Source organism: Esox lucius, chromosome 9 (assembly GCF_011004845.1).
Source record: "Esox lucius isolate fEsoLuc1 chromosome 9, fEsoLuc1.pri, whole genome shotgun sequence".
Taxonomy (NCBI): domain Eukaryota; kingdom Metazoa; phylum Chordata; class Actinopteri; order Esociformes; family Esocidae; genus Esox; species Esox lucius.
Window position 1 is genome coordinate 11,913,761 of NC_047577.1, and position 24,345 is coordinate 11,938,105.

Here is a 24,345-nt window from a genome sequence, read left to right on the forward strand (position 1 = left end):
TTGTGAGGCTGTGACCAGACAGTGTCAATCATGCATTTAGGGAAAGTAGCAACCATAAATGTACAAAAACGAAGTCGCTTGTCAGATTTTCCTAACAAGCGACCAAAACTTTTAAAACTAGCCCAAAAAACCGCAACCCGCGACCCGTGATTACTTCAAGCGACTTCTAAAGAAAACAAGCCCAAAGTTGCGTATTATAAGCGGACTTGGCAACACTGCTTCCTACACGGGACAGTTACGCTATGCCATAATATTAATCAGCTATACTACCACCGACTGTACACAGGTATTAAAATAAATTGACGTAAGCAGCTTTGCTCTATGCTTTTTTGCGACGAAACGTGCTTGTTGTTTATCTTGATTCACGGCTAAAATCCTCACGTCCACAAAGAGGGAGTGACTGAGGGAGTGGACGTGACGTTCTTCAATAACAGCAAAACAACTTTGTATGTTGCTTGCTTGCACCATTTCTTAGAACTCGTCTTCTTTATAGCAGAACATTAGGTTTGTGTAATTTTTAGTTTTTTGGGGTCAGACACTGTGCAGCCCTTATCTAGCACAATTTTCGACTCGATAACATTTATATTTTGACACCATGAGAGGGAGTTCCTCGTATGGAGACCGAGATAGAGACCGTGGAAGAGAAAGAGGGTAAGAAAACAAACATGAATTTGGAAACATTATACATGTAAAAAAAAAAGTGATGTTTACTTTATATTTGACTGTCTTGCATACTTTTGGACTGCTTTTTCGAACCAGAAATTACTAAGAAGCTGGATGTGTGCTGATCTTCCAAATAGCACGCGCCCAATCGTTAGTGCAATGCACACGCAGTATTGCTTGCATGCAAGGTGTAGCAGAGCTTCAAGTGGTGCATTGACTTGAGTACATCAAACTGAACGTTTCATTTGAGAAACTTGTAGTCAAGCAGAGTTTCTATTGGACAAATTCATTTAGGTCACTCTGTTGTTCTCTTCGATGAAACAAGGAGGGGCCTATAAATGCATCTGTCCAATAGAAACTCTGTTTGTACGACACGTTTAGCAACTTATAAGTTTTATTTGGCAGAGTTAATATTCCCCAGTGAAAACAGTGCAGCCTTTTCCAAACTGGGAGTGGTGATTAATCATGTCGAGACGGCAGAAAGTATGACCTTTCTCGGTAGGTTAATTCACGGTTAGTTTTCTTAGTTTTCTTATCGCTCTTCTTTAAATCGTGTTTGCTATAAAAATATGCCCCCATTATTGAAAGATCGTACTCAGGACCACAAACCAGCGCAACATCAAAAATGTTTTATCCTACTTGACGTTAGTCTGAAACTTCCCAATACGTTTCTGATGCATTTCGAACTATACTTTCAGATGGTAATAAAATTTCTATGCAAATTTTTTGCTTTAATTGAATAAATAAACAAATTATGTTTAATAGTGTTGTTATGACTTTTTGGGGGTACCAATATATGGTCACTGGCCAACATCTAGGAAGTCCTTCTGTAGGGCACCTAGGTTCAACAATACAAAGCTAGGGATTCATATATCCAATAACCTTTTGTAACTTCCACGTTCAGTATGACTGGGAGTGAATGGTAGCCGCACAAAAGCATTGCCGTCACAGGAAAATATAAACACAATCGTTATGGTTTTTTGGAAATTACTACATGAAAACAGCATTCCTGCTTTACTGGGATTCTATTCTAAGTTGGGCGTACATTTTTTTTAAAAACACTTTCGTATAAAAGTGCCACTAGACATAGTATTGTTTCTGCCTTTCCCTGCCTGGTCCAATAGGCCACGTTTTGGGGCTAACAGCAGGGGGGGCCCTCCCCCTATGAAAAAGTTTGGGAACCCTGGAGAGCGCCTTCGCAAGAAGAAGTGGGACCTGGACGAGCTTCCCAAGTTTCAGAAGAACTTCTACAATGAACACCCAGAGCTCCAGCGCCTGAGTCAGGTAGACAATAAATCCATCAAAAATGAACAGCGGGTCAAAAATCATATAGGATGCAAAAAGTCTGATCCTGAAAAGATTTTAACAATAATTCTCTTTTTGTAGGACATTTTTGAGGTTACAGAGAACAATGCTGTAGCAGGAGTTACAAGGTAGAATCTAGATTAGACATAACACCAGTTGGACTTTGGATAGGAGCAATTGTAGGGACAGGTAGTCCTGAGGCATTGACAATTGAGGGAGCATTCCTACAATCCAACAGGACACCATATAAGACAGTAGAAATTACACCAAAAAGGCTTTTAAAACCCCGCCCCGCAGGTGTGGAGGTGCCGGCCCACTTAGCCTCTCAAGCCATTCTCAACTCTCATGCTCCCTCCTGGCACACACTCAGGCTCTGGAGCCGCCATGCCCTCGCTAACCCCCCAGCATTGGACTGTGATGTGGCAAGGCTTGGGCCATGACCACAGTTGTTCATTTAGAAAACACACACTGATACATTTTCTTATGATACAAAATGTCCCTGGTATGCTTAATTAACATGTCGTGTCACCTTCGGTTTGTGTGCCCAGTATGACATAGACGAGTTCTGCAGGAAGAAGGAGATCACCATTCGGGGCACTGGCTGCCCCAGGGCCATCACTGCCTTCCATCAGGCCCAGTTCCCACGTGAGTAGACACCACTAGATGCCAGTAAATAGAAATTGTTTCCTTGATATTCTCAGCAGTGGTCTGTTTGACTTCTGGACTGTTGCCAAAAAACCTCAAAAGTGGTCCTCTCCTCTTATATCTTTCTGAATGAATTAAAAGTGACATAAAAAAAAATAATCCAGATAATAACTTGTTTGGTTTCTTTAGTCGGTTAGCTGTGCTTGTTTAGATGCTAAACCTAGACGTCTTTCCATTTGTAAACATTGCCACATGCGGTCGATAAGTACAATATTGTCTTGCTTAATATGATGTTAGTATCATCTTTGCAAATCAACTGCATTATACTGCCTCCATCATCTAGTAAATGGCTATTTGACTATTATCTTTTGTCAATGGCTATTAACATTCCATTAACATTCCATTAACATTCTATTAACATTCCAGCTGCAAAATAAGTTCTTACGGTGATCACAAACAGAAATCGTCTTTGTGACTGTTCAAGACACAATCATAACAATATTGCAAAGCACATGAGAACCCCCGTGTTTTTCTTTTGGAAGTAACAACTACGATGAATGTAAGTTGTAGTAACTGGCCGCATGTGGGGTTAGCTGGTCTGCTGGCTCAACAGATGCATGCGTATTCCTGCCTGACGCCGAGTGTGTTCTCTACTCAAAGTGAATCTGGACTTGAGCCAACTGCTCCTTTCATTCTTCTCATCTCTACTCTGCCAGAGTACGTGATGGACGTGTTACTGAGTCAGAACTTCAAGGAGCCCACAGCCATCCAGGCACAGGGCTTCCCTCTGGCCCTAAGTGGCAGGGATATGGTGGGCATCGCTCAGACAGGCTCGGGCAAGACTCTGGCAGTAAGGACGTCATCCTACAATGCACACAGTACAGACAGCTGCAATATCTCTACAGATTTTTATAAAACTCTCTCTCTCACGGACACACACACAGGCAAACAAGCTCACAGATACACAAACAGCTGCGGTACAAAGGCACATAATCTCCCAGAGAAATATGGGACAGCTGCAACACTGAGAGACGTATTGACAAAAGGCTGCTGTCCCTGGACATTCTGTGTGGCACACAATATTAATGCCAAGACCTCATTGTATGATTTGGTGTTTTTTCTTATAGTATCTACTTCCTGCCATTGTGCACATCAACCACCAGCCCTACCTGGAGAGGGGAGACGGCCCTATTGTAAGAACACAACTGAGCTCTGTTGCTTAGGAATGTTCCAGGTCTGCCCTAGGGTGCTATGCTCCCTCTGCTCATGTCAGGTCCCACAGTGGACTGATGGTTTTTGATATATATTTTACATATATATATATTTTTCTGTTATTCAGAGAAATTATCCATTTGTTTTTCACGTAAATATTGTTGGTTACAAGATCTCATTAAAGGAGGAAAAAAAAGGTCAGACACAAAAGCTGCATTTTCATTAAGGGTGTGTAGACTTTATTTTCAGCGTGTATACTGACACGTCTCCCTCCTTAGTGCCTGGTACTGGCGCCGACCCGGGAGCTCGCCCAGCAGGTGCAGCAGGTTGCTCATGACTACGGCAAGACGTCCCGCATCAAGAGCACCTGTGTCTACGGCGGGGCCCCCAAGGGCCCGCAGATACGAGACCTGGAGAGAGGTGAGGACACCCCGGTTAGAATGAACGCTGTGCCACAGCTTACACGCAGTGCGGTCTGTTCACGCTGCTCGTGGGGGGGGGGGGGGGGGGGGGGTGTCATCCACACTGGCCCTTATTTAGACCTGAGACACCAGGTGGGTCCAATTAATGATGAGGTAGAACAGGAAACCGGCAGGCTCCGGCCCCTCGTAAGGTGAGAGTTGATGATCCATGCGCCTACCTGAATGGGGAAAATGACACAGTGCCTCCTACGTCTAGGTACGGAGATCTGCATCGCCACCCCGGGCCGTCTCATAGACTTCCTGGAGTCGGGAAAGACCAACCTGCGACGCTGCACCTACCTGGTTCTGGATGAGGCCGACCGCATGCTGGACATGGGCTTTGAACCGCAGATACGCAAGATAGTGGACCAGATCAGAGTAAAGCACTCCGGGCATACAGTACTTAGCGTTAAACTCACCACGCGATTCTACATAATCATTAGAATTGGTAGGCGGGGCTGCTGTTTGGGTTTCCGCCTACAGCCCTGATTCAGCACAGCTGATTCTGATGGGCAGCTGGATGAAATGCTAAGTCAGTTGACTTGACTTAGCATTGACCCAGACAGCTGGGTTTGAATGGAGCCTATCGGAGGGGATGCCTCCAGGAACTGGGTTGGGCGGCCCTGGTTTGGGGCGTACAGTAGCCATTCGCGTAGCGATTGACTGATGGATATTATGAACAGGCGCACCTGTATGGATGTAATGTAGGCCATCCGTGTCATCTGTCCGTCGGTCTTTAGTTTCCGCTTGATCCTTGGCAGTTTATTTAATAAACATTCATAACATATGGCAACGTACTCCGTCGTTACAGAGCCCAACAGAACGCCACTAGTCCATTTGTCCTCATGTTCATTTGGTTTTCCCGTGCCCCAGCCGGACCGCCAGACCCTGATGTGGAGCGCCACCTGGCCCAAGGAGGTGCGTCAGCTGGCGGAGGACTTCCTGCGGGACTACATCCAGATCAACGTGGGCGCCCTGGAGCTCAGCGCCAACCACAACATCCTGCAGATCGTGGACGTCTGCATGGACAGCGAGAAAGACCGCAAGTAAGTGTTGAGCTGCAACTTGGCCCCGTCAGTCCTGTCCGGGATAGCTGCTGCTCCCGGTCTTCTTTCCATTCTCATCAGCGATTTTTGAATGTCTTGCATTTTAAAGAAATGCAGTGAAGTGCCATGTAGAGGCGAATGCGTTGTGTCTCACTGAGAAGCGCCGCGTAACAGCGGGGACGGAGGTTGATGGGAGGGATTATTCTCTTCCAGCGTGTTGGCGGGACTGACATCCGGGTTAACGCTAGTAGTGTGATAAGGAGCGGCACCGCTTTGAATAGGAGGACTCATGTCCCGATTTGTTTCCTCTTCCGAGCTCTCGCTGGGGGTTTGCTCCCAGGTGACACCGTCTTACCGCACCTCAGATACCTAAGGGGGTAGAAATGGATACACCACACGCTACAGTTCCAAAACAGTGTGATGAGGGCAGGAAGCTTCATCAAAATGTAGGGATCAGATACATGTATGTTTTCTGTCTATTTAAAGGCTCTTCCAGTTGATGGAGGAGATAATGGCAGAGAAGGAGAATAAGACCATCATCTTTGTGGAGACCAAGAAGCGCTGTGACGAGCTCACCCGCAGGATGAGAAGAGACGGGTGAGAAAGGCGACAGCACAACAGGCCTTTTGTTCCATGTTTTTAGTAGATAAGTGGCAAACATAAAACAGCAGATTAAATGAACACTGCTTCTTAGAAACGGACTGTGCAAACGTACAGTCCTCTCATCACTTTGCCACCACCTCATCTATGAGGGACAGTCTGCAGCAACCAATATGCCGTGCTACTGGGCCCCTTCCTCTGTCCGATCACCCGGTCTGAGCTGGCTTTCTCCCTCTAATAATTCTGTTGTGTGACCTCCAGGTGGCCAGCCATGTGTATCCATGGAGACAAGAGCCAGCCAGAGAGAGACTGGGTGCTGACCGGTAGGTCCCATTTCAACAGCCGTGTCAGTGTACAGCATAAGAACCGTCCCAAGGTTACCATCACGACAGCGTCACTAACTAATCCGCCGCCGTCAGGGTTTTCAGACGGGTGACAAATTAAAGGAAAAACCTGAAGAAATGAGTGGAGGAACATGGTGAATGCAGATGCGTCCATACAGGTGTACTGCATGATGCAATTAAGCAATTAACCTCCCGTCATACTCTGTGGCATGTATAAAAGTAGGACTAATTGACTTAGTTAGATCAAAATGGCAAGAGGACTTAAAAATAGGATTCATTATTGGGACTCTTCCAGGATGACAATGGCACCATCCACAGGGAACCAGGGGTCACTGAATGGTTTCATGAGGATGGAATTGGTGTGAATCATACGTTATGGCCTTCGCAGTCACCAGGTCTCAACTCCACCACCATCATCAAAACGCCAAATGAGGGAATATAATTTGGAAGAACGGCGTTCCATCACTCCAGTAGAGTTCCAGAGACTCATAGAATCTATGACAAGACACTTTGAAGCTGTTCTGGAGGCTCGCGGGCCAACACCTCACTGAGATCATTTCTGTTTGTTTTCCTTTAATTTGTCACCCATCTGCATACGTCACATCACACCAGAATCATTACTTTACTTTCCATTCATTAATACAATGAGGGTGACATACGGCTGAAATGCAGGCATATACCATTTTATGAAGGCTGTAAGACTATACAGCTCTGTCTTGGCTAATTCCTTGTGACCAGTATGCCCTCTAACCACAGTCTACAGCGTTACATGATCAGTAACTTGTCACAAATAATTCATGGTAATGGTTTTACAATAAATGGCTACAACAATCTATATTGCATTAATTTTAAATATATTAATATTATGGTTATTATGCGCTGGGAAAATCCTTGGTACAATGTCTCGAAGAGCGAGTCGTTTCCTAAATCCCGGCGGAATGTAAAACGTATTTTACTATTTTCTGATCCAGCTTTTCCTTCAGTTTTGTTTTCCTGTTTCCGTGTTCCATCTAACATCTAATTTGAATTTGACTCTCAGAGTTCCGTAGCGGGAAGGCTCCTATCCTAATCGCCACCGACGTAGCATCTCGCGGTTTGGGTATGTACTGCTAATGTTCATTTCAGACGTGGAGACACACACACACACACAGAAAATTTACACATACACTGCAAACAATTTTTGCCATTGGAACAAGACAATTTTACTGTATTTGGGGAGATATTTGCTTGAAATAAGTGAAATAGTCTGCCAATGGATCAAGAAAAATTACACGATATCCGAGGCATATTTTCTAAAAACAAGCAGTATAATCTAGCTTGTTAAGAAAAATATACCATATTTTAAGGATGGAAGGGTTTTTAACCTGAAAATAAGATAAATATACTTGATAAGCCATATATTCTTTGCAGTGTAAACATCTACACCGGCCCAGATGCACTGATCTCAATTTACAGAAGAGACCGTTTTCTCTCTCTCTCTCTCTCTCTCTCTCTCTCTTTCTGTCTGTCTCTCTCTCTCTGTCTCTCTCGCTATCTGTCTCTCTCTCTCTCTCTCTCTCGCTCTGTCTCTCTCTCTCGCTCTGTCTCTCTCTCTCTCACATAGAAACGAAAACCATTTCAGAGAAATGCAAAATTAATACACGTTGTTTTGTTGTTGTTGCTTAATTTCCCATCCCCTTTTGCAGGTTTGAGATCTCAAAAAACATGGTCAGTTTGTCCGCATTCGTGTAACACCAGTGTAATTAACCTCTAGAGAACAACCAAAAATCAAACCCAGCTATTTCTACTGTATCTGAATGACCTTTTAAAGCTGGAGTACCACAGTAGTCTCAGTCTGTTTCTTGTTACTGCAGTCCAAAGCTTCATTCTGCCGGCGCACTGCCTGAGTGGGGTTTTATGGGGGGGTGCTCACATTGCCCCCCCCCCCCCCCCATGACCCTTTAATGTCTCCTTTATGGATAACAGCCCTATTATTCAGAGTGGCGTGTGTTTGTATTTGCTTCAGGATATGTTTTCAGATAATTCATATCGTATCGTTAAGTAAAGTCAGAGGCCAGTTCCCTCTTCAGTCCACCCTGAACCCTTCACAGTAGTGCCCTATTCCATCTCCTTCAGAAACCCTGGAACTGAGAAGGGGGAAGTACACGTTGGATTTGCCAAGCTACCTGTGACTGTCTCCTTGTTCTTTTCTTTCTCTCCCCCCCCCCCTCAGGGTTGTGCGGCTCCAGCAGTCAGACAGGCAGTACTGGGGCTGCTCTCTCTCATTACCTTAGCTGGGGCATTCGCTAGCAGCTAACTAGAGACATGGCTAGTTGTCAGAAGGTTACAGCTCACATTCCTCGGCCCACTCTGGTTACCGAGCCAGGAGACGTCCGCCGTAGCTTCAGGGCCATACGGTTCCAGCGAGCTCTCCTCAGGGCCAGCCTGAGGTGCCCGACTTTCTGTCCCTCTGTCCGCCCGTCCGTCCATAAGGCAGACGGACGGGAAGAGCTAGGAGCTCGGCTGGATCCAGTCCTGACCGGTTTGCGGGGGGGTCCTGCAACTAGGCGAGAGAGCAACCGAGCCGTCCGTTGGGGGTTGAACGGTTCCGCTCTCGTCCCGACGTTGCCTGCGTAGGCGAAGGGTGAGGGGGAAACGGGGGGGCTAGTTTGGGTCCCCTCCTCTCTCCCTCCCCCCAGCCCCTCCAGGCGAGCCAGGACAGATCAGGAAAGGACAGGGGGTGACTGACTACCCTTGTAAAACAACCGTAAAGGGGTAAGTACCTCGACACCCCCTACCCTACCTCCCCAACAAACTTCCCACAACTCCTTTCAAGTAGATTCAAAAACCCACATTAAACAACACAGAGTTTTACAGGTTCGGGGGATGTCTGTCTGTCCCTCACCATTCACTACATCACCTCTTCTCTCGGTGGACATGTTGTTTAGTGGGGTCCCTGTATAGTAACATCAAAACGTAGGGAAATGGTCAGCGGGGAGACATTTCTTTTTGGACTCACGAAGCAGGATTGGCAGAGACCCATGTCTTCTGTAATGAGAAACAGACTATTTTACTGACATCCCAACCGGATCGTCGATCTGAACTAAAAAAAAACAACCCAACAAAAAAAAAAAACTATGTTGAACTATGAACTCTTTCTGATGAAATCACCGTATACAGTATACCACCAGTAATTTCCCCATAATCCTACCCCGTCTCAGCAGAGAGCGTGTTACCACATTAGAATTCAGTGCTGTGAAAGGTGTGGTTATGTTGTGTTGTGTAGACTGGGCGCTGGGAGAGGTATGGACTGAGAAACTGTCACATCAGCAGTTGACGCCTTGGCAGTACCCTGTGTGGCTTCATAGAGTCCGCTGGGTCTTGGGACTAACCCTCCTAGGCCTGTCCAGTGAAGATGTTTTCAGCATTGACAAACCTTTTATGTTTCACTTCTGGATCTAAACATTTGTTATACTTCAGTTCGGATCAATTCATACTTTTTTTTTCTTTTATCGGGCAGGTAAGTGGTAATCTGATACCTATAATTTGTCAAAATAACAGCGTCTGAGTGAAATTGCACACCTTTGTCTGGCAACCTATGCCTTGTTTGAAGTAGCCTCACTCTTCTCTCCAATCGATTTGTTAAACGCCCCTTCGCCACGCACGCAACGGCCGCGTCCCAAAGACGTGGAGGACATCAAGTTTGTCATCAACTACGACTATCCCAACTCCTCTGAGGACTATGTGCACAGGATCGGCCGGACGGCCCGCAGCACCAACAAGGGCACGGCCTACACCTTCTTCACCCCGGGGAACCTGCGCCAGGCCAGGGACCTGGTCAAAGTCCTGGAGGAGGCCCGGCAGGCCATCAACCCCAAACTGCTTCAGCTGGTCGACTCTGGACGCGGGGGCGGAGGTGAGGCGGGCTAGCCCGTGGCGTGGTTAACGCCGTAGAGCCAACGCATACTGGGGCACAGTGGGTGCCACGAAGTACATAAATGCTAGGAGTGAAGAAAGTTTTTTTCGGTTCTGGGTGTGGTCAGTACCTTTGTTCTCTCATACTCTTTGCTAGGTCTCAGTGGCACATTTGCTTGGCTAGGGTTGTAGTGGAGTTGTTTTAGAGTTTGTTTTATAATGTAATGGAACTGAAAAGTTTGCTTTTGATAAAGCATATAGTTTTGTATACAAGACCTGCTCCTTTGCCTTTTTTTGTAATGCCTTTTGTAAGCTATTCTGTTATTTTCATATCCTTACCATCTTAAATCCACCCAAGGATATGCCATCTGAGAAACCTTCCTATCCCAGAATCAGGAATCTTTTTTTTTTCCAGTTGACGTGACGTAATCCGTGTGTGTGTGTGTGTGTGTGTGTGTGTGTGTGTGTGTGTGAATGTTCATCTCCAGGTGGCAGGATGCGTTACCGTGGCAGCTCCAGCGCCGATAACCCCAACATGATGTACCAGGATGAATGTGAGCGGCGCATGCGCACCGTTCGCGGCGGAAACAAGACCGACAGCCGCGACAGCAGCTTCAGTCGCAGCAGCGGGGGAGGGCGGGACGGAGACACCAGGTCCACTTCCTCCTCTTACCGGGACCGGAGCAGGGAGAGCCGAGGGAGCTTTGGCTCCAGTGGGGGGGACCAGTATCAGGGCTTCGGCGGAGGTACCCAGTACAGGGCTGGGGGGGCAGCTAGCGTGGCCACTGGTAGCACCGTCGGGGGCCAGGATCAGTCCAGTCAGCCACAGAATGCGTTTGGCCCCGCCCCCCCTCCTCCGGCGGGGCCACAGCCACTCATGGCCCAGCTGATGGCCCAGCCTCAGCCCCCTCTCATGGGCTTCATAGGCCAGCCCCCATACCCCTTCCCTCCCTTGCCCCCGCCTCCACCACCCAGGAAGTGAAATGACAGTAAAGCTGAGGAACCTTAAACCATCAGGGATGTGAAGCTTGTTGAACAGTAGGTGTATGTTTGTGTGAGCATGAGCACAATGAAGTTGTATCCGTATTGACCTGGGCGCCAGCGGAGTCTGATGTGATTCACCAGTCTTGTTTGTGAGCTCGATTTGTGTCCATTGTTTTGGCAGTGAGTCCGTATTGAAAGTCTGGCAGTAATCCAGGTGTGGTAAAGTCCAGAGGGTCTCGGCCAGGCCAACGTGAGGTAAATACAGAGCGGCGAGATGTTTTGGTGGCGTTTCCAATGGGGGAACATACGTGTCATCTTGTTGAGCTGTGATTGAGTTGTCATTTGTGCATGTCTTCGGTTTCTTGACTCTATCAGGGAAGTGACAGGTGCCTCATAGCTGTGTGATTAGTAACCAGTTCAGAAAATGTGTGTTTCTTTGATACTGCAGTCAGCTTTTCTACTACACATTCACTGTATGGCTATACTATATTCTTATTACAATATTTTAGGAAAATGTCATTTATAATCTTAGATGTCTCATAACCCCTTGTAATTTCAGATCCTGAATGTAGTGAGAAGGTAGATTTATATCATTAAATTGGTTAAGGTAAACTTTGGTAAGACGTCTACCATGTTATTTTCTACATGGCTGTATTTCACAGAATTTCAATAAACATGAAACCAAAGGATTTGTCATCGTCTGCAGTACACAACACCTAAAAACATAGGACCACCAAGACACAAAATTCAAGTTTAAACCCCCAAGAAAAAGAATAATTTTATTTCCCTTAAATACATATTTGCACTACTTACTTTTCACTTCCCAATCAATATTTTCTTTGTAATTGTCGTTTGGCAAATGTACATAATTGCAGAACAATTCTTTTGCTATTTACAGTCAGGGCAGGGAACGAAGCAGAGTCACTGGTTTCTGGTACCTGGCCAACTCCTGTGGTCATGTCAGCACGAACAGATTCGTGACCAGGCTAGAACATAGGGGGAAGTTGGAATGCGGGGGGAAGCTACAAGGTGATCGATCCAGCCGCACGGGCAAATCCGCGGTGGGCTGATCGCATGTGCAAAGGATTGTTGGACTAGCCTAGCAACATGCACACATGATTCGACTTGCCTACGATAGAGATCTGATTAACTGGTGTCACCCCTCAAAGCCTTTATCAGCAGTCTACATCTACAGCGGGTCTGTGGAGGAGACTGCCGCCGCGGGGACAGAACAGTCGACATCACTGAATGCCGTTCATTTCACATCTCTCAGCAACGACTGGATCCCGCCTTAAACAACATTTGGAAAAGAACCTAAAAATGCTAATTCATACGTAAACAGGGGGGGGGGGGGGGGACAAGAAAGATAATGAAAAAACGGTTAGCTTTAGGCACATACGGCAGATTTAAATAGTGTATCAGAAGTGACAACTGAAATAAGTTGAATCAACGTGAACTCGATAACAGCAGAATCATACTCGTGCAAAATCCAGCAAAGACATAAGAAGTGCATGTAAGTTATTGTGCCTGGGGGAGCTTAATGAAATCTGTTGAATGGAGACCTAAGGAAAGTGAGAAGGGACTCAGATGTAGTGTGTTATGGTGTTGATCAAACAAAAAATCCAAACAAAGACAATCATGGGAATTCAATAGAATGAAAGCTCCAAATAGTTTAGATTTTCCTTCACGGAGGATTTTACAGGATATTCATTTGTCACAGCTTTAGACACCTATTGCCATCCTAACACACAAACCCAACAGTCTTACACCATACAAATAATAATAAAATCAAGACAATAATACAATACCTTGAAACTAAACTATTTTGAGTGTTGCATTTTGTGCAGCATAATGCAATCAGCCACAGACCAAAGAAAATCAACAGTCACAGTCACACACATTCCGTTTAAAAAGGCTTTGACTTTTTCCTTTCAGAAGTCAATACAACAATTCAAAGTTTGTCTTGGACAGTTCACGCAAGGTCGTTAAAATACAATAATGGATTGTAGTACAGTGAATGGAATAAAGAAAAACCCACGCAACATAATATGATGAATGACAACATTGGATGGCTGGACCATGGGAAGGCACAAGGGCGAAACCACCCCACCCCCCCCACCCCAAAAAAAAAGAAACTGGTCCAAGATCAGCTTTTTCCACCCACATTCAATCTGTAACCATTACAATGTAAACAGGCCATCTGTCCCTAGACCAGTGGGTTGGGGAAACCTTCGCCCTACACCTATTGGAAGCAGAGGATCAGGTGACAGGAAGCTGGTCTGTCCCGCTAAAGGCTCCCCCAGTTTTCTGGAGGCGGGAACTGTTCTACGTCGCCGGATTCGTCATGCGATTCTTCGCCCAGCTTGAACGTGAGTTTGTATTTCAACCGGACCTTCTCCTGAAAGAAAGCACGGACAGTGAGACACCGCGCCAAGGTCGGGAGGCAACAGAACAGGGCCGGTCCTGCGTCGTCATGCCGTTACCACGGTGACGGTTTTCACTGTCACCCCCCCCCCGTTGTTTCACGGCCACAAATGAGACGCTGACTTGGCCGTTTTGGGCTTTTTATTAGCATGTTAAATTCCCCCGGGAAACCGGGCGTGCGTGCGTGTACCTTGTGAGGGTTGGCCAGCAGCAGGACCTGTGTGATGGCTGCGGGGGGCAGGATGGGGTTGAAGGCTGGAAGCTCGGTGCCCGATGGAGGCTGCAGCTTCACCCTCATCACCTTGGAGACAGGCCCAGGAGAAAACCCATCCACACAGTCAGAGCAACGGGCACACAGTGGGGGGGACACAGTGGGGGAGGCACAGTGGGGGAGGCACGTGTGCCCGCCCACCCCCTCCCCAACGCAACACTTGACCCAATCCCCTGTGTGGACCGAGCCCGGGCCGACGGGACTTACCTTGGGTACCGCCGACTGAAAGCGAATGTCGGTGACCGGTATGGGGGCGGACGACAACATGGAGATGATCACTACGAGCACATCGGGCCGACACGGCGGAGAGTCACGGGCGAAGTGGAACAGCACCCGCAAACTGTGCTTGTCGAATACAGTCACAGGCAACCAGCTGCCTACAGGACGGACAGACAGACAGAGCTCATTAACGTGGGGGGCACGGTGCCACCCGAAACGACCTTTTGACATTGACACGACCCCGCGGTCACACGGGCTGATTCATGGGGGGGCGGCGCTTACTGGGCTTTATCGAATCCAGAGGAACGGTTACGTTGGCCAGGGAGGCGTCGTTCTCAGTGGGGGCCCCTGGGGGCTTGAGGCCAGGCGGGGTGTCCAGGAGAGACCCGGGCTGCTCCGAAGGCAAGGCCAGGACAGGGCTCGGGGTGGTGCTGCCAGGAGGGGCGCTGCCCGACTTGGTCTGGAGGTCTCGCAGGGTGGGTCTGGAATGAGGCTGCAGCTTGTCCCTGTGAGGGAGACAGAGATGGGGCTCAGCGACCTGAGGCGGATACGAGCGGACGGTGTTCCGGGTTTTCCCACGGGGGTTTTACCAGTTGACATGCTGACTTCCCGGGGGCAGGGCCTGCTGCAGGAGGGTTTTGCCCAGCAGGTCTAACTCGTCCAGGGCTTTGGGCGGAGTGATCGGCGCGCCACCTGACGGAGCCTGGGGGTTAATGGTCACCGCAGGTAGCAGGACGGCAGAAGCAGGCGCCGCCGGAGCAACAGACTCCACAGTGTCCGAAGACTGGAGGGAGAGGCACTGGGTTAGGCAGAGACCATGTCGGTCTGACGAGCTGGATGTCCGTGTTTACACAACTCCCTCACCTGAAAGGAGTTCCAGTCTCCCGAATGTGTGGTGGGGGTGAAGCTGGGCGTTATGTCGTTCAGTCCTAAGTGAACAGGCAAACAGAAGGACCATGAGGGAACGCGACAAACAAACATGGCTGACGAGTCACCCTAGTGTCAGCGATCGATCACAAATGACACGACGGTCTCCGGGTACCTAGTGACATGAGTTGGTCATCCAGCAAGTTGATGCCTAGGTCAAGTGACTGGGCTTGTAGTGAGGGTATATCTGGGTAGGACGGCACTCTGGGGGGGGAGGTGTCCAACCCGGTCAGGTCTAAGAGGGTTGTGCTACTTCCTGTGAAGAGATTACAGGGATTAGTTCGGAAATACACACCCTCATCAATCCTCTACCCTTGAGCGTACCTTTTGGAATTAAAGTAATAGGAGTTTAATGAAACACATATATATATAATGTAGTTTACAATTGTGTTGATGGTATTCTGTGTCCAAAGTTCAAGCAGTGCGCACATCTGTCCCTGTGACGCCCCAGCTGGTTTGAGATCCTGGTTAAGGTCAAGACCCTACCTGGTAGTGTGTCTCCGTTCACCTCCTCTCCCTTCACCATCTGTCTGTACAGGTTGATCACCTGCGTCAGGCTGTCGTTGGCTTGCAAGATGTCCGCTTGAGACAGCAGAGACAAAGTTAGATTAAGGGAAATAGGGTATATTGACAGCAGTCACTGTACTATCCTCAAAATGAACCCGGTGGTTCGAATCCTGAATGCTGATTGGCTGACAGCCGTAATATGAAAGCAAGCACCACAGGTGCATCATGGGTATCACCAGTGTAGGAATTTCACGACGGCCATGGCCGGTGTTGCCCTTCGCTCTAGCCGTGATGCCCTGAAAATCATTGTACGCCATACGCCCACCTTGGCCTATTTGCTCCTGTTACTGTCAAAATCTCGCGGCCTGTAGGCAGTTTGTTTGTAGTTTGCAACTGGGAACAACCACGAGAACAGTTCAGGTGTATTCTCCGAGTGGGAAAATACACCGGAACGCTTTTTGAGAGCTGCGAGAAGTATTGTGAGGTTTGAAATCACTAGACATGGCAGCATTTGTGGAGCAAAATAAAAAAACTACAATTACTCGCTACGCACACAAATAAGTCACTACATGTGTTTATTTAGGTCGTACTCATTAGCGCAGGTGATTGCTTTTGTGTTACTGAGGTAATGTTAGCCTTCTGGCTAGCTAGTCTTAACGTTACTTAACTGTCAATACCTTTGCCCGTTTGTTGTCGTCATTTGAACCCGCCCAACAAAAACTTCTGAAATGAAACAAATTCCAGAATTTTTGAGGGAGGAGTAGAGTTAATTTTAAGGATTTAAACATGATAATTTAACGATATCAGTTAAGTTATTATTCAAAGTATGATATTAAAGAAGTGAATAATGTATGTTTTTATGTCGTGTGTGTTTTTTCTTATCAGCATTTAAGTTGTTTATCTGTAAGCTCCAAATCCTCAGATTTCACTCAATGGCCTTTGTGTCCTGGCATGTGGCCTTTGTGCCATAAAAATGGCCTTGCCCCTAAAATTACCAAATTCCAAGCCTGGGTATGACATTGCATCCCTTTTTCACTGTTCCAATTGTGTTCGTAACCAGTTTATGATTGCGTTATACCGCAAATATACCACAGCTGCCTTATGTTATGCCTGAGAATAACCTTTAGCCGTGATATATTGGTCATAGACCACATTTGTGTCTTAATGTTGAAAGAACCACAAGCAACCACGCTGAAGCGTGCACGCCTCTTCAGACCACCATACACAAGGAAAGGATGATGTGTTTACACTCACCTAAGGCCTCGTCATTGTCCTCCGTGTCACTAGCCAATCGGAACAAAGTAGGCCTCATCTTTTCACAGCGCCGGTACAGGTCCTGTAAACAGAACCACACTGCAGAAATAGCCCGCTAACAAAAACCCAGAGTTGTTGTTTTGATCATAATGAGTCTCTGTTCCTGTAGCAGTGCTGTGCAGCTCCCTGCTAACTGCTGACCTTGAGGAGTTCCTCATTGCTTGAGGAGATGGTCTCCTTGCTGTAGTTGCCCAGTAGCTGGGTCAGCAACCCCACGCTCTCCTTCACTTCCTGAATGGCGTTCACTCGCTTGGAAACCTTTTCCATGCGCTTCTGGTCCTGGGGCCGGGCAGACACCACAGGAGACGCACAGATAATTACAATGACATTTCTGGTGCCCGTGTCTGAGAGAAATTCATCATCCTAAGTGAAACTCCTGAGGGCCGTGCATTTGCAGCAGCACTTCAGAATGGCTGATCGTTAGGGTTTTGCGGGCGATACAAACGAAACTCCCTAACCAGCAGAGTATGTAGCGGTTGTCACCTGCCCACGTAAATAACTAGCGAGAGAACATTTCGATTTACCTCCTGCACCATTTCCTTAATGAGTTTGTTTGCGGCTCTTAGATCTTCGGGGTGGGTGCTGTTCAGAAGCCGAGATAGCATCTGCAGAGGAAGGACGGAGGAAATGAAAAGCAAGACAACAAGGGGAGTGCGGTAAAGGAGCGCACCATTAACGAATACATGAAAAGGTGAGTGGAAACATTATTGAAGAACAAACGAACATTCAGCATTTAAAAATGTCCACCAGTGAGACCCTTGTGTGTGAAAAACATTTATATTGTTATCTCAAACTCATTACCTTGGACTTCTCTTCATCCTCAAATATTGCACTTTTAGTTTTAGGCGGAGGGGGTGGGAGGGGGCTGTCATCAGGAAGTACAGGGTCCTGCTTCACAATGCCTGGAAGACATAGGGGAACCCCGTTCACTGAGAATTAGAAGCCAGTACGTCAACCCACTCGACAGAGCATACAAATGCTGCTATATCTACACATCTATATATAGCAACACTTGTATGTAGGTGTTTGACGTCAGTTAGAGCAACTGCATTGTTTTTATACCATTCTTTTACCAGGTCTGGAAAGAGGCAAAAAAAATACAAAATAAAAAATCAGGAATAGAAAAAGAAATGCATGAACACAACAGTTTTTAACAGTAATAAGTATTGCCAGCTGTTGCACACTAACCTGAGCTATATAATTATATTCAATAACCCTGATCAGAGCTCCTGAATCACTGTTCGCTGTGTCAGTGTGAGGCCAGGGTTCGAATCCTGCGTGGCCCGGGGATCATGTGGATGGAGATGCTATTGACCGGGCACTTTAGGTTTGTGGGATATTATTTGAATATGGTTGCCTTGCCTCATCGCGCTCTAGTGACTCCTTGGAATGTTATTTTTCCGGCACATAAGGATTATGGTCTAGACTTTCCTGGTTGAGCGAACATCATATGTGCTTGGAGGACTCTGGCATTGATGGTCCTAAGAACAACACTAAGAACGTTTCTTTATGTATTTGGACATATGGAATATAATCTTCACCTCATCACTATTGACTATACACTTTGCAATCATTTCATCCTCAGAAATCAACCGAAATGCAATTTCATACTGTGGAAAAAAACAAGTACATCCCTAGTTTCATTAGCTGATATTACCCACTTTGGCTGAAATAACTTCAAGTAGTCGTCCTTGTAACTGTCCATCAGTCTTTTTAGCTGACTACATGGAACAACATTTGGACAGGATGAGATCTGGGCTGTGAGTCAGCCATACCATGAACTACAATTTCTTCTTTTTGAGGCATTCTGTTGTAGCCTTGCTTGTGCGTTTTAGATTAGTATCCTGTTGCAATATCCATGTTCAGCTCAGCTTCATATTTTTGACAGATGACCTCACAGATGGCTGCAAGGCTTCTGTGGTACCATATGGAATTTATGGTTGACTCAGGTGATGGCTAGTTGGCTGGGCCCTGAGGCAGCCCCAAACCATAATAACACACTTCCATACTTTACAGTTGATATGAGATTCTTCTGTTTCTTTTTTTCGACAAAAATGGCAGCCAACAACTCCACCTTCTGACTCATCTGTCTAGAGCACATTGTTCCAGTAGTTTTGGTCTTTACCCAGGCAAACATCAGTCACGGCTTGAAAACCATAACCTGATGGGTAAGACCAAACCAGGCCAAGCTTATAATTATGGAGGGCTGGGTTGGGCTGAACTAACTTATTTTTCTGCATGAGGAAATAACATTTCTGTTTATTTTAATTGTGCGGTATTAAATGGTTAAAGCCTTTTTTGGTGTGTGTGTGATTTGTCACATTTGTTTGCCATTATCAATAAGTGTGGTTGGATTTTAGCTCAAACTTACAAGTGTACAAATTTGTAAACAACCAAAAAGATCTCCAGGGAGATGTACTTTACTTTTTCATGTGACTCCACAGTTTTGAGTTTCACTGTGTCTCTTGTTGGAAAATTATAATAATGCAAAGAAGAAGTGAGACTGACAAAAAAATGACACGATTTTCATTTTAGGAACAGTGAAACACTGAAATTTCCACAAAGTTGAAGATCTGTAGTATTTGGCAGAAAGCTGTGGTACATCAGGCCATACGCCACAGCTATGACTAAAGACTCGTTCTTAGTTATAATTACATTGGTAACCAGTTCATAACAGCAATAAAGCCAAATTGTGGTTTGCGGTATTAGGCCATGGCTAATGGCAGTCTCCAGGCATTCTGTTGTGCCAAAGAACAGCCATTACCTGTCTGCGGTATGTTAACCATTCACCAACCCTAGTGCCTTATCGCTTAAAACTTTTATAAAATTATGAACTTACCCTGTTTCTTGAGCATCTGATAGGCATCTGCTATCTTGGGCTCATCAGGAAGCTGCACCGTCCAGCTGAACATTACCTCCAGAACCTTCTTCTTCACTGGCTCTGGTGCCCGAGTACCCAGGTACTGCAGAGAAGACCAAACAGGATTATGCAACATATGCATCCACAATGGACATGCATTGAGAAAAAGCCTTCTTGTCTGTACCTTGGGTGAGACCACCTTGATGAGTTCGTTGAGAAAGCGGAACTTGCCCACTTCATTGTGGAACCTCTTCTCACATTTCTTCATGCAGGTCTCTAGAACCTGCAAAAACATGTCAGGTAGCCCAAATGTTACCTTGGTAAATAAATACAGGATCCTATATCAGGAACGTGCCAGCCGATATGTCTCCTTCATTACTGAAAACAAGTCTGGTAAATAACACTTTCACTATTCTGTCTGGAATTTAACCGCAAAAGACAACCCACAGGGTAAGTTTCATTTTATCAAACATTCTGGCTTTGTAATGAAAGCTTACATGGTTATGATGTGCTTTGTTTCAAGCCATAAATCAGGAATTTACATCAAAGTCTGATGAATCAGCCAATACCATTAGTGCCTGCATGGCCTCCCATTCCTGAGGTGACTGGATCTTGTGAGCCAAAAGCCTGGTAACCAGCTGAGGACTAAAGGGTGGAAAAACACTTGGTTTGACATAATCCCCGATCAGTTTCAAAACCGGTTACATGTGGAAGCATGCAGAGAAAAAGCACACTGAAGTATGGTCCTCCGCTCTCACCCTTCAGGTTCTTTGTTGAGCTGCTCACATAAACTCTGGATGCTGTCCCAATCTGCCTCCTTGTTCAGGGGATTGGTGGCTCTGTCTGCAGATAATGAAAGCAAATTCTAGTAACAGGTCTGGCTTTTCTACATTTTCCAGGATCTATATACCCTCAACCCAGATGCACAAAAAAAAAAAGCCTTAATGTTTACTTGCTACAAATATCTCCACACATTATCCATAAAAGCATGAAACTTGGTACACTTGCACAGTTTAGACTGCTAAACATAGACAGATATGCAGACATAGAGATCCCCAAAAGTGCCTCCTGGACACAGTGGCTCAAACGTTCCATTAAGTCATTTCTAGTTAACGTATCTGCCATGGGTCACATTTTGCCATTCTGCTCTATATACAGAAAACGTACATTCTGCTGAAACAACAAAACACAGAAAAGGTGAAGTCCAATAACTACAATACAGGTGCCATACAGCATTATAGTTCAGTTAATTATTTAATGGTGGGTTGCCATGGAAACCCATGTGGAGAAATCCAATTTAAACATTTTCAGACCACCAATGTAATATAATATTATTTCCCTGGCATACAGAATATATACCGTTGCCATTTCTCTTTTACGATTTTCACAATTTTCCTCTTTGATTGCACTAGCAGTCGAAATAACATATCAAGCAAAACCTTCAAAGACCATTAAGGCAATGCAAAAGATCCAACTATTTTTATTTTGCTGTGCAACATTGAAGTTTGGAAGGCCAGACAATATAGTTAGTTGTTCATTTAGGTGTGGACGTATGGTAAAGTGTGTGACCATTACACAATTGTTCAGTAAGGAAACACAAATCATAGTAAGTTCATGACATGGATGAAAAACAAAGTCAGTCAGAACATGAGAATTTGAAAACATAGGCCAAAAAAAAAATTCTACATCTGGTCTTCTACAGCTGGCTACAGTGTCTAATGAGTATTTAAATAATCTAGGAAATGCAACAGATTCTGCTGAAAGACTGCAACCCTCTCATAATCCATTTAAAACAGGGCTGCTCAATCCTGTGTCTGGAGAGCTACCGTCCTGTCTGTTTTCCTTCAACCCTAATTTAACACAAATTGTAATTAGCAGGTTTTGCCAGTTGCGATTAATGAAATTAATCACAGCTGCAGTTATAAGAAAACCTACAGGGTAGTAGCTCTCCATGAACAGGTTTGGGCAGCCCTGACAGAGGATATATAGAAATACGGTCTTGTTAAAAAGTATATCCCCAGGAAAGATGCATTTTTTCCCTTTTCACATATGTGGACACAGAAAACATTCTTTGTTGTTCTACCTCAAATGAGCTTACACTGGCCCCAGCACCCACAAGGAGTCACTAGAGCGTGATAAGGCAAAGTTACCGCATTAAAAGATTAACTCCCAAACCCGGACAGTGCAGGCATTTTGCACTGCCCTCTGCAGGATCCCTGGGCTATTCTGCGAGCATTTCTGTACATATTTTATGAAGAAATTATTGCTAAGTATAATCATTCAGTGTGCTTTGTTAAATTAGGTTACCTTAATCTGTCAGTAGTGTTGCAGCAAAGACTACAAATCCATGTGTCCAAATATGCAGTAAAATTTTTAAAAGAACTCTCTAGTGGGTGTAATTATTCTAATTACTGTGTGAGGAGGTTCAGAAATCCCAGGTCATTTTTTTAGAGGATGTTGTAGCAATGTTAGCTAGCTAAGCTAATGCAGAGACATGTTCTGCTCGGAGGGTTATTTCCCACCAGACAGCCAATCAAAGGCAGTCTAGGCTCTTGTAACATTAACAACTCAATTAACCTTTCCTCCAAATATAATCTTTAGAGTATTTGTTAAAAAAAATAACATTAATAAATAAAAACATTGAATAAACTACAGAATTATGTTCTAAGTTCCCAACATAATTTAAACTTCTAGAAAAATAATCATTTTGTGCACATCAGCAATAGATCTTGTATTTCTAACAGCAGTACATGTGATTTTAGAAGAAGGAATAAATCATCACACGGACTGATGCAATTAATCATAATAGTATTCTGCAAGGGAAGCACTGGTTATTTTGTAGTTACCATTGATTTGACAAAGTGCTGACTCTTTGATGGCCACTAGCACACTGGAGTAGTGTGCTTTTCGAGGATTAAGCCAGGTTTCAACTGAACCAGAGAGTAATTCAGAAATATCTGTAAAATTATTGTATGTGAGTTTCTATGTTTTTTCTGTATAATATATCAAACCCAGTTAAATACAAATTACAAAGAAAAATAAATAAATAGATATTGGAGTGCCAGTGAGAATTAGTCTTCAACTGAAGTAAATGCAAATATTTAATCAGTGATCATGATACACACACTATATACATACATACACACACACACACACACACACACACACACACACACACACACACACACACACACACACACACACACACACACACACACACACACACACACACATTTTCTGTGTAATGTTTGTTTTAGATGTGACTGAAAAATAACAAATCATGGTTTATTGTGCATTGCATTATTTAGAGGTAGACTTTGTATAAGTATTCTCTGCTGATAGATGTAGACGGAAAACACATTGCCAGGTCATGGGGGAAAAGTAAAATGGACACACCGAGTCGTTTTTAGCCATGGTTTTATATAACTTGTTTACGTCAAACTGTACAAGTGTACCAAGTTTCATGCTCCTATTTCAAAGTTAACATACTACCTAAAATGTGGGTGATGACTCCTCGTCAATTTGCCACTGACACATATCCACTAGCCACTGACCACCGGCTAGGTACCTAGCTACTGTACCTAGTTAACAATCCAGTCTTATTCGCCTATTTAAAATACCGACTTAATTCAGCTGGCAAACACGAATTGAAAAAATGTTAGACTCCGTTGTCAAATCAATAAAAATACAGATGAGGTCTGTTTTTGTTTAAAAGAACATCCATCTAGGTACTACTATCGTTAGCTACGGGTAGCTAGCGACAATATCACTTTAGCTAAGCAGCATAATCATTAGCATGCTCGCCCACTGCATAGACAGCCATTGTTCATGAGACTAAAACCACAGCACATTCTCCACCTCCCTTTCCCAAAAGAAAATCGTTCACTTAAGTCATTATAGCAGTAAAGGTATCGCATGACTCACTAATGCGAGACTCCAAGCGCTCCTCATCTGGTGGCGCTGCCATCTTTCGGGGATTCCAATGCCAAACTGGCAACTATCGCGTTGTTTTGCTAGCCCAAAAACGTCATCACAGACTGACTGACAGCGATAAGTGAGAAATTGAGGAGCATGATAACGCATCAACGTCAACTATCATGTCAGATGTAAACATGAGTATCAGAGAATTATTCTTTGAAAGCAGGTAATTTTAATTGAATAATTAAATCCCTTAAAATTACCTATACACGATAATGAAATAATAAAATTATTGTGTGCATAGAAACAAGCCCTTGGGAGTGGCAAGGATTGGAATGTAAACTAACAAGGGATCACACACTCTGCCTTAATATTTAGGAAAATTGAACTGTAACATTCCAACATCGTTGGTTATTCTACTTCCAAAAGATGCATTGAAATCCCAGCTGTAAACAATTAATTAAATATATTTTAAATAGCCTTTCTATCAAAAAATGAAGGAAAATGTGGGTAACAAAACAATATATATATATATATATATATATATATATATATATATTATTTATTTCACCTTTATTTTACCCAGTAGGCCAATCAAGAACCAATTCTCATTTTCAATGACCTGACCTGGTTAAAGGCATACAAATTGCAAGACACAGTTCACACATACTGTATTCAGTATGTGTGAGGGATCAATAAATCACACCATTAATTTACACCATAACAGGTGATACATACAGAAACAGGTAGT

The 24,345-nt window shown here is 44.9% G+C and overlaps 3 protein-coding genes across 7 annotated transcripts in view; 2 read left to right on the forward strand and 1 right to left on the reverse strand.

The window, feature by feature from the left end:
* On the forward strand, nt 1–17,484 carry LOC105012177 (probable ATP-dependent RNA helicase DDX17). 5 transcript variants are annotated; one of them, XR_001198305.4, is made up of 14 exons: nt 1–651; nt 1,788–1,947; nt 2,517–2,613; nt 3,330–3,463; nt 3,741–3,806; nt 4,104–4,245; nt 4,504–4,664; nt 5,160–5,332; nt 5,819–5,929; nt 6,194–6,255; nt 7,316–7,375; nt 9,941–10,171; nt 10,659–11,208; nt 11,336–11,840. XR_001198305.4 is itself a non-coding variant. In XM_013135298.4 (13 exons), the coding sequence occupies exons 1-13, from the start codon at nt 596–598 to the stop codon at nt 11,150–11,152; spliced, it is 1,947 nt and encodes a 648-aa protein (XP_012990752.3). In that variant the 5' UTR covers nt 2–595; the 3' UTR covers nt 11,153–11,840. The 5 variants fall into 5 exon arrangements, 3 of the variants coding, with proteins under 3 accessions (XP_012990752.3, XP_012990753.3, XP_019905281.3); XR_001198304.4 differs by adding an exon at nt 17,383–17,484 and having other exon boundaries at nt 2–651; nt 10,659–11,409; XM_013135298.4 differs by having other exon boundaries at nt 2–651; nt 10,659–11,840.
* Nucleotides 11,901–23,708, reverse strand: gga1 (golgi-associated, gamma adaptin ear containing, ARF binding protein 1). The gene is made up of 17 exons (XM_010872852.5): nt 23,601–23,708; nt 20,435–20,519; nt 20,246–20,321; nt 19,861–19,959; nt 19,656–19,779; nt 17,618–17,718; nt 17,341–17,421; nt 16,958–17,095; nt 16,757–16,838; nt 15,482–15,577; nt 15,111–15,251; nt 14,933–14,997; nt 14,659–14,852; nt 14,351–14,574; nt 14,057–14,226; nt 13,769–13,879; nt 11,901–13,552 (listed from the first exon to the last, which is right to left on the reverse strand). Exons 1-17 carry the CDS (start codon nt 23,641–23,643, stop codon nt 13,442–13,444), a joined length of 1,941 nt encoding a protein of 646 aa, XP_010871154.2. The 5' UTR covers nt 23,644–23,708; the 3' UTR covers nt 11,901–13,441.
* The window catches only part of micall1a (MICAL-like 1a), a 20,788-nt gene continuing 13,927 nt past the window's right edge, over nt 17,485–24,345 (forward strand). The window contains exon 1 of the mRNA XM_034294293.1: nt 17,485–17,507. Coding sequence (XP_034150184.1) covers nt 17,500–17,507 — 8 coding nt within the window. The 5' untranslated portion in view covers nt 17,485–17,499. The remainder of the gene's footprint in view (nt 17,508–24,345) is intronic.

Excerpts from the sequence above, each read along its gene's own strand:
- LOC105012177 (XM_013135298.4), top strand. The coding sequence starts at position 596 with ATGAGAGGGAGTTCCTCGTATGGAGACCGAGATAGAGACCGTGGAAGA. Across the intron at positions 3,464-3,740 it reads GCTCGGGCAAGACTCTGGCA|TATCTACTTCCTGCCATTGT; the intron begins GTAAGGACGTCA and ends TTTTTCTTATAG. Across the intron at positions 5,930-6,193 it reads CGCAGGATGAGAAGAGACGG|GTGGCCAGCCATGTGTATCC; the intron begins GTGAGAAAGGCG and ends TGTGACCTCCAG.
- gga1 (XM_010872852.5), bottom strand. The coding sequence starts at position 23,643 with ATGGCAGCGCCACCAGATGAGGAGCGCTTGGAGTCTCGCATTA. Across the intron at positions 15,578-16,756 it reads GGACAATGACGAGGCCTTAG|CGGACATCTTGCAAGCCAAC; the intron begins GTGAGTGTAAAC and ends TGCTGTCTCAAG. Across the intron at positions 13,553-13,768 it reads TGCTGGCCAACCCTCACAAG|GAGAAGGTCCGGTTGAAATA; the intron begins GTACACGCACGC and ends GCTTTCTTTCAG.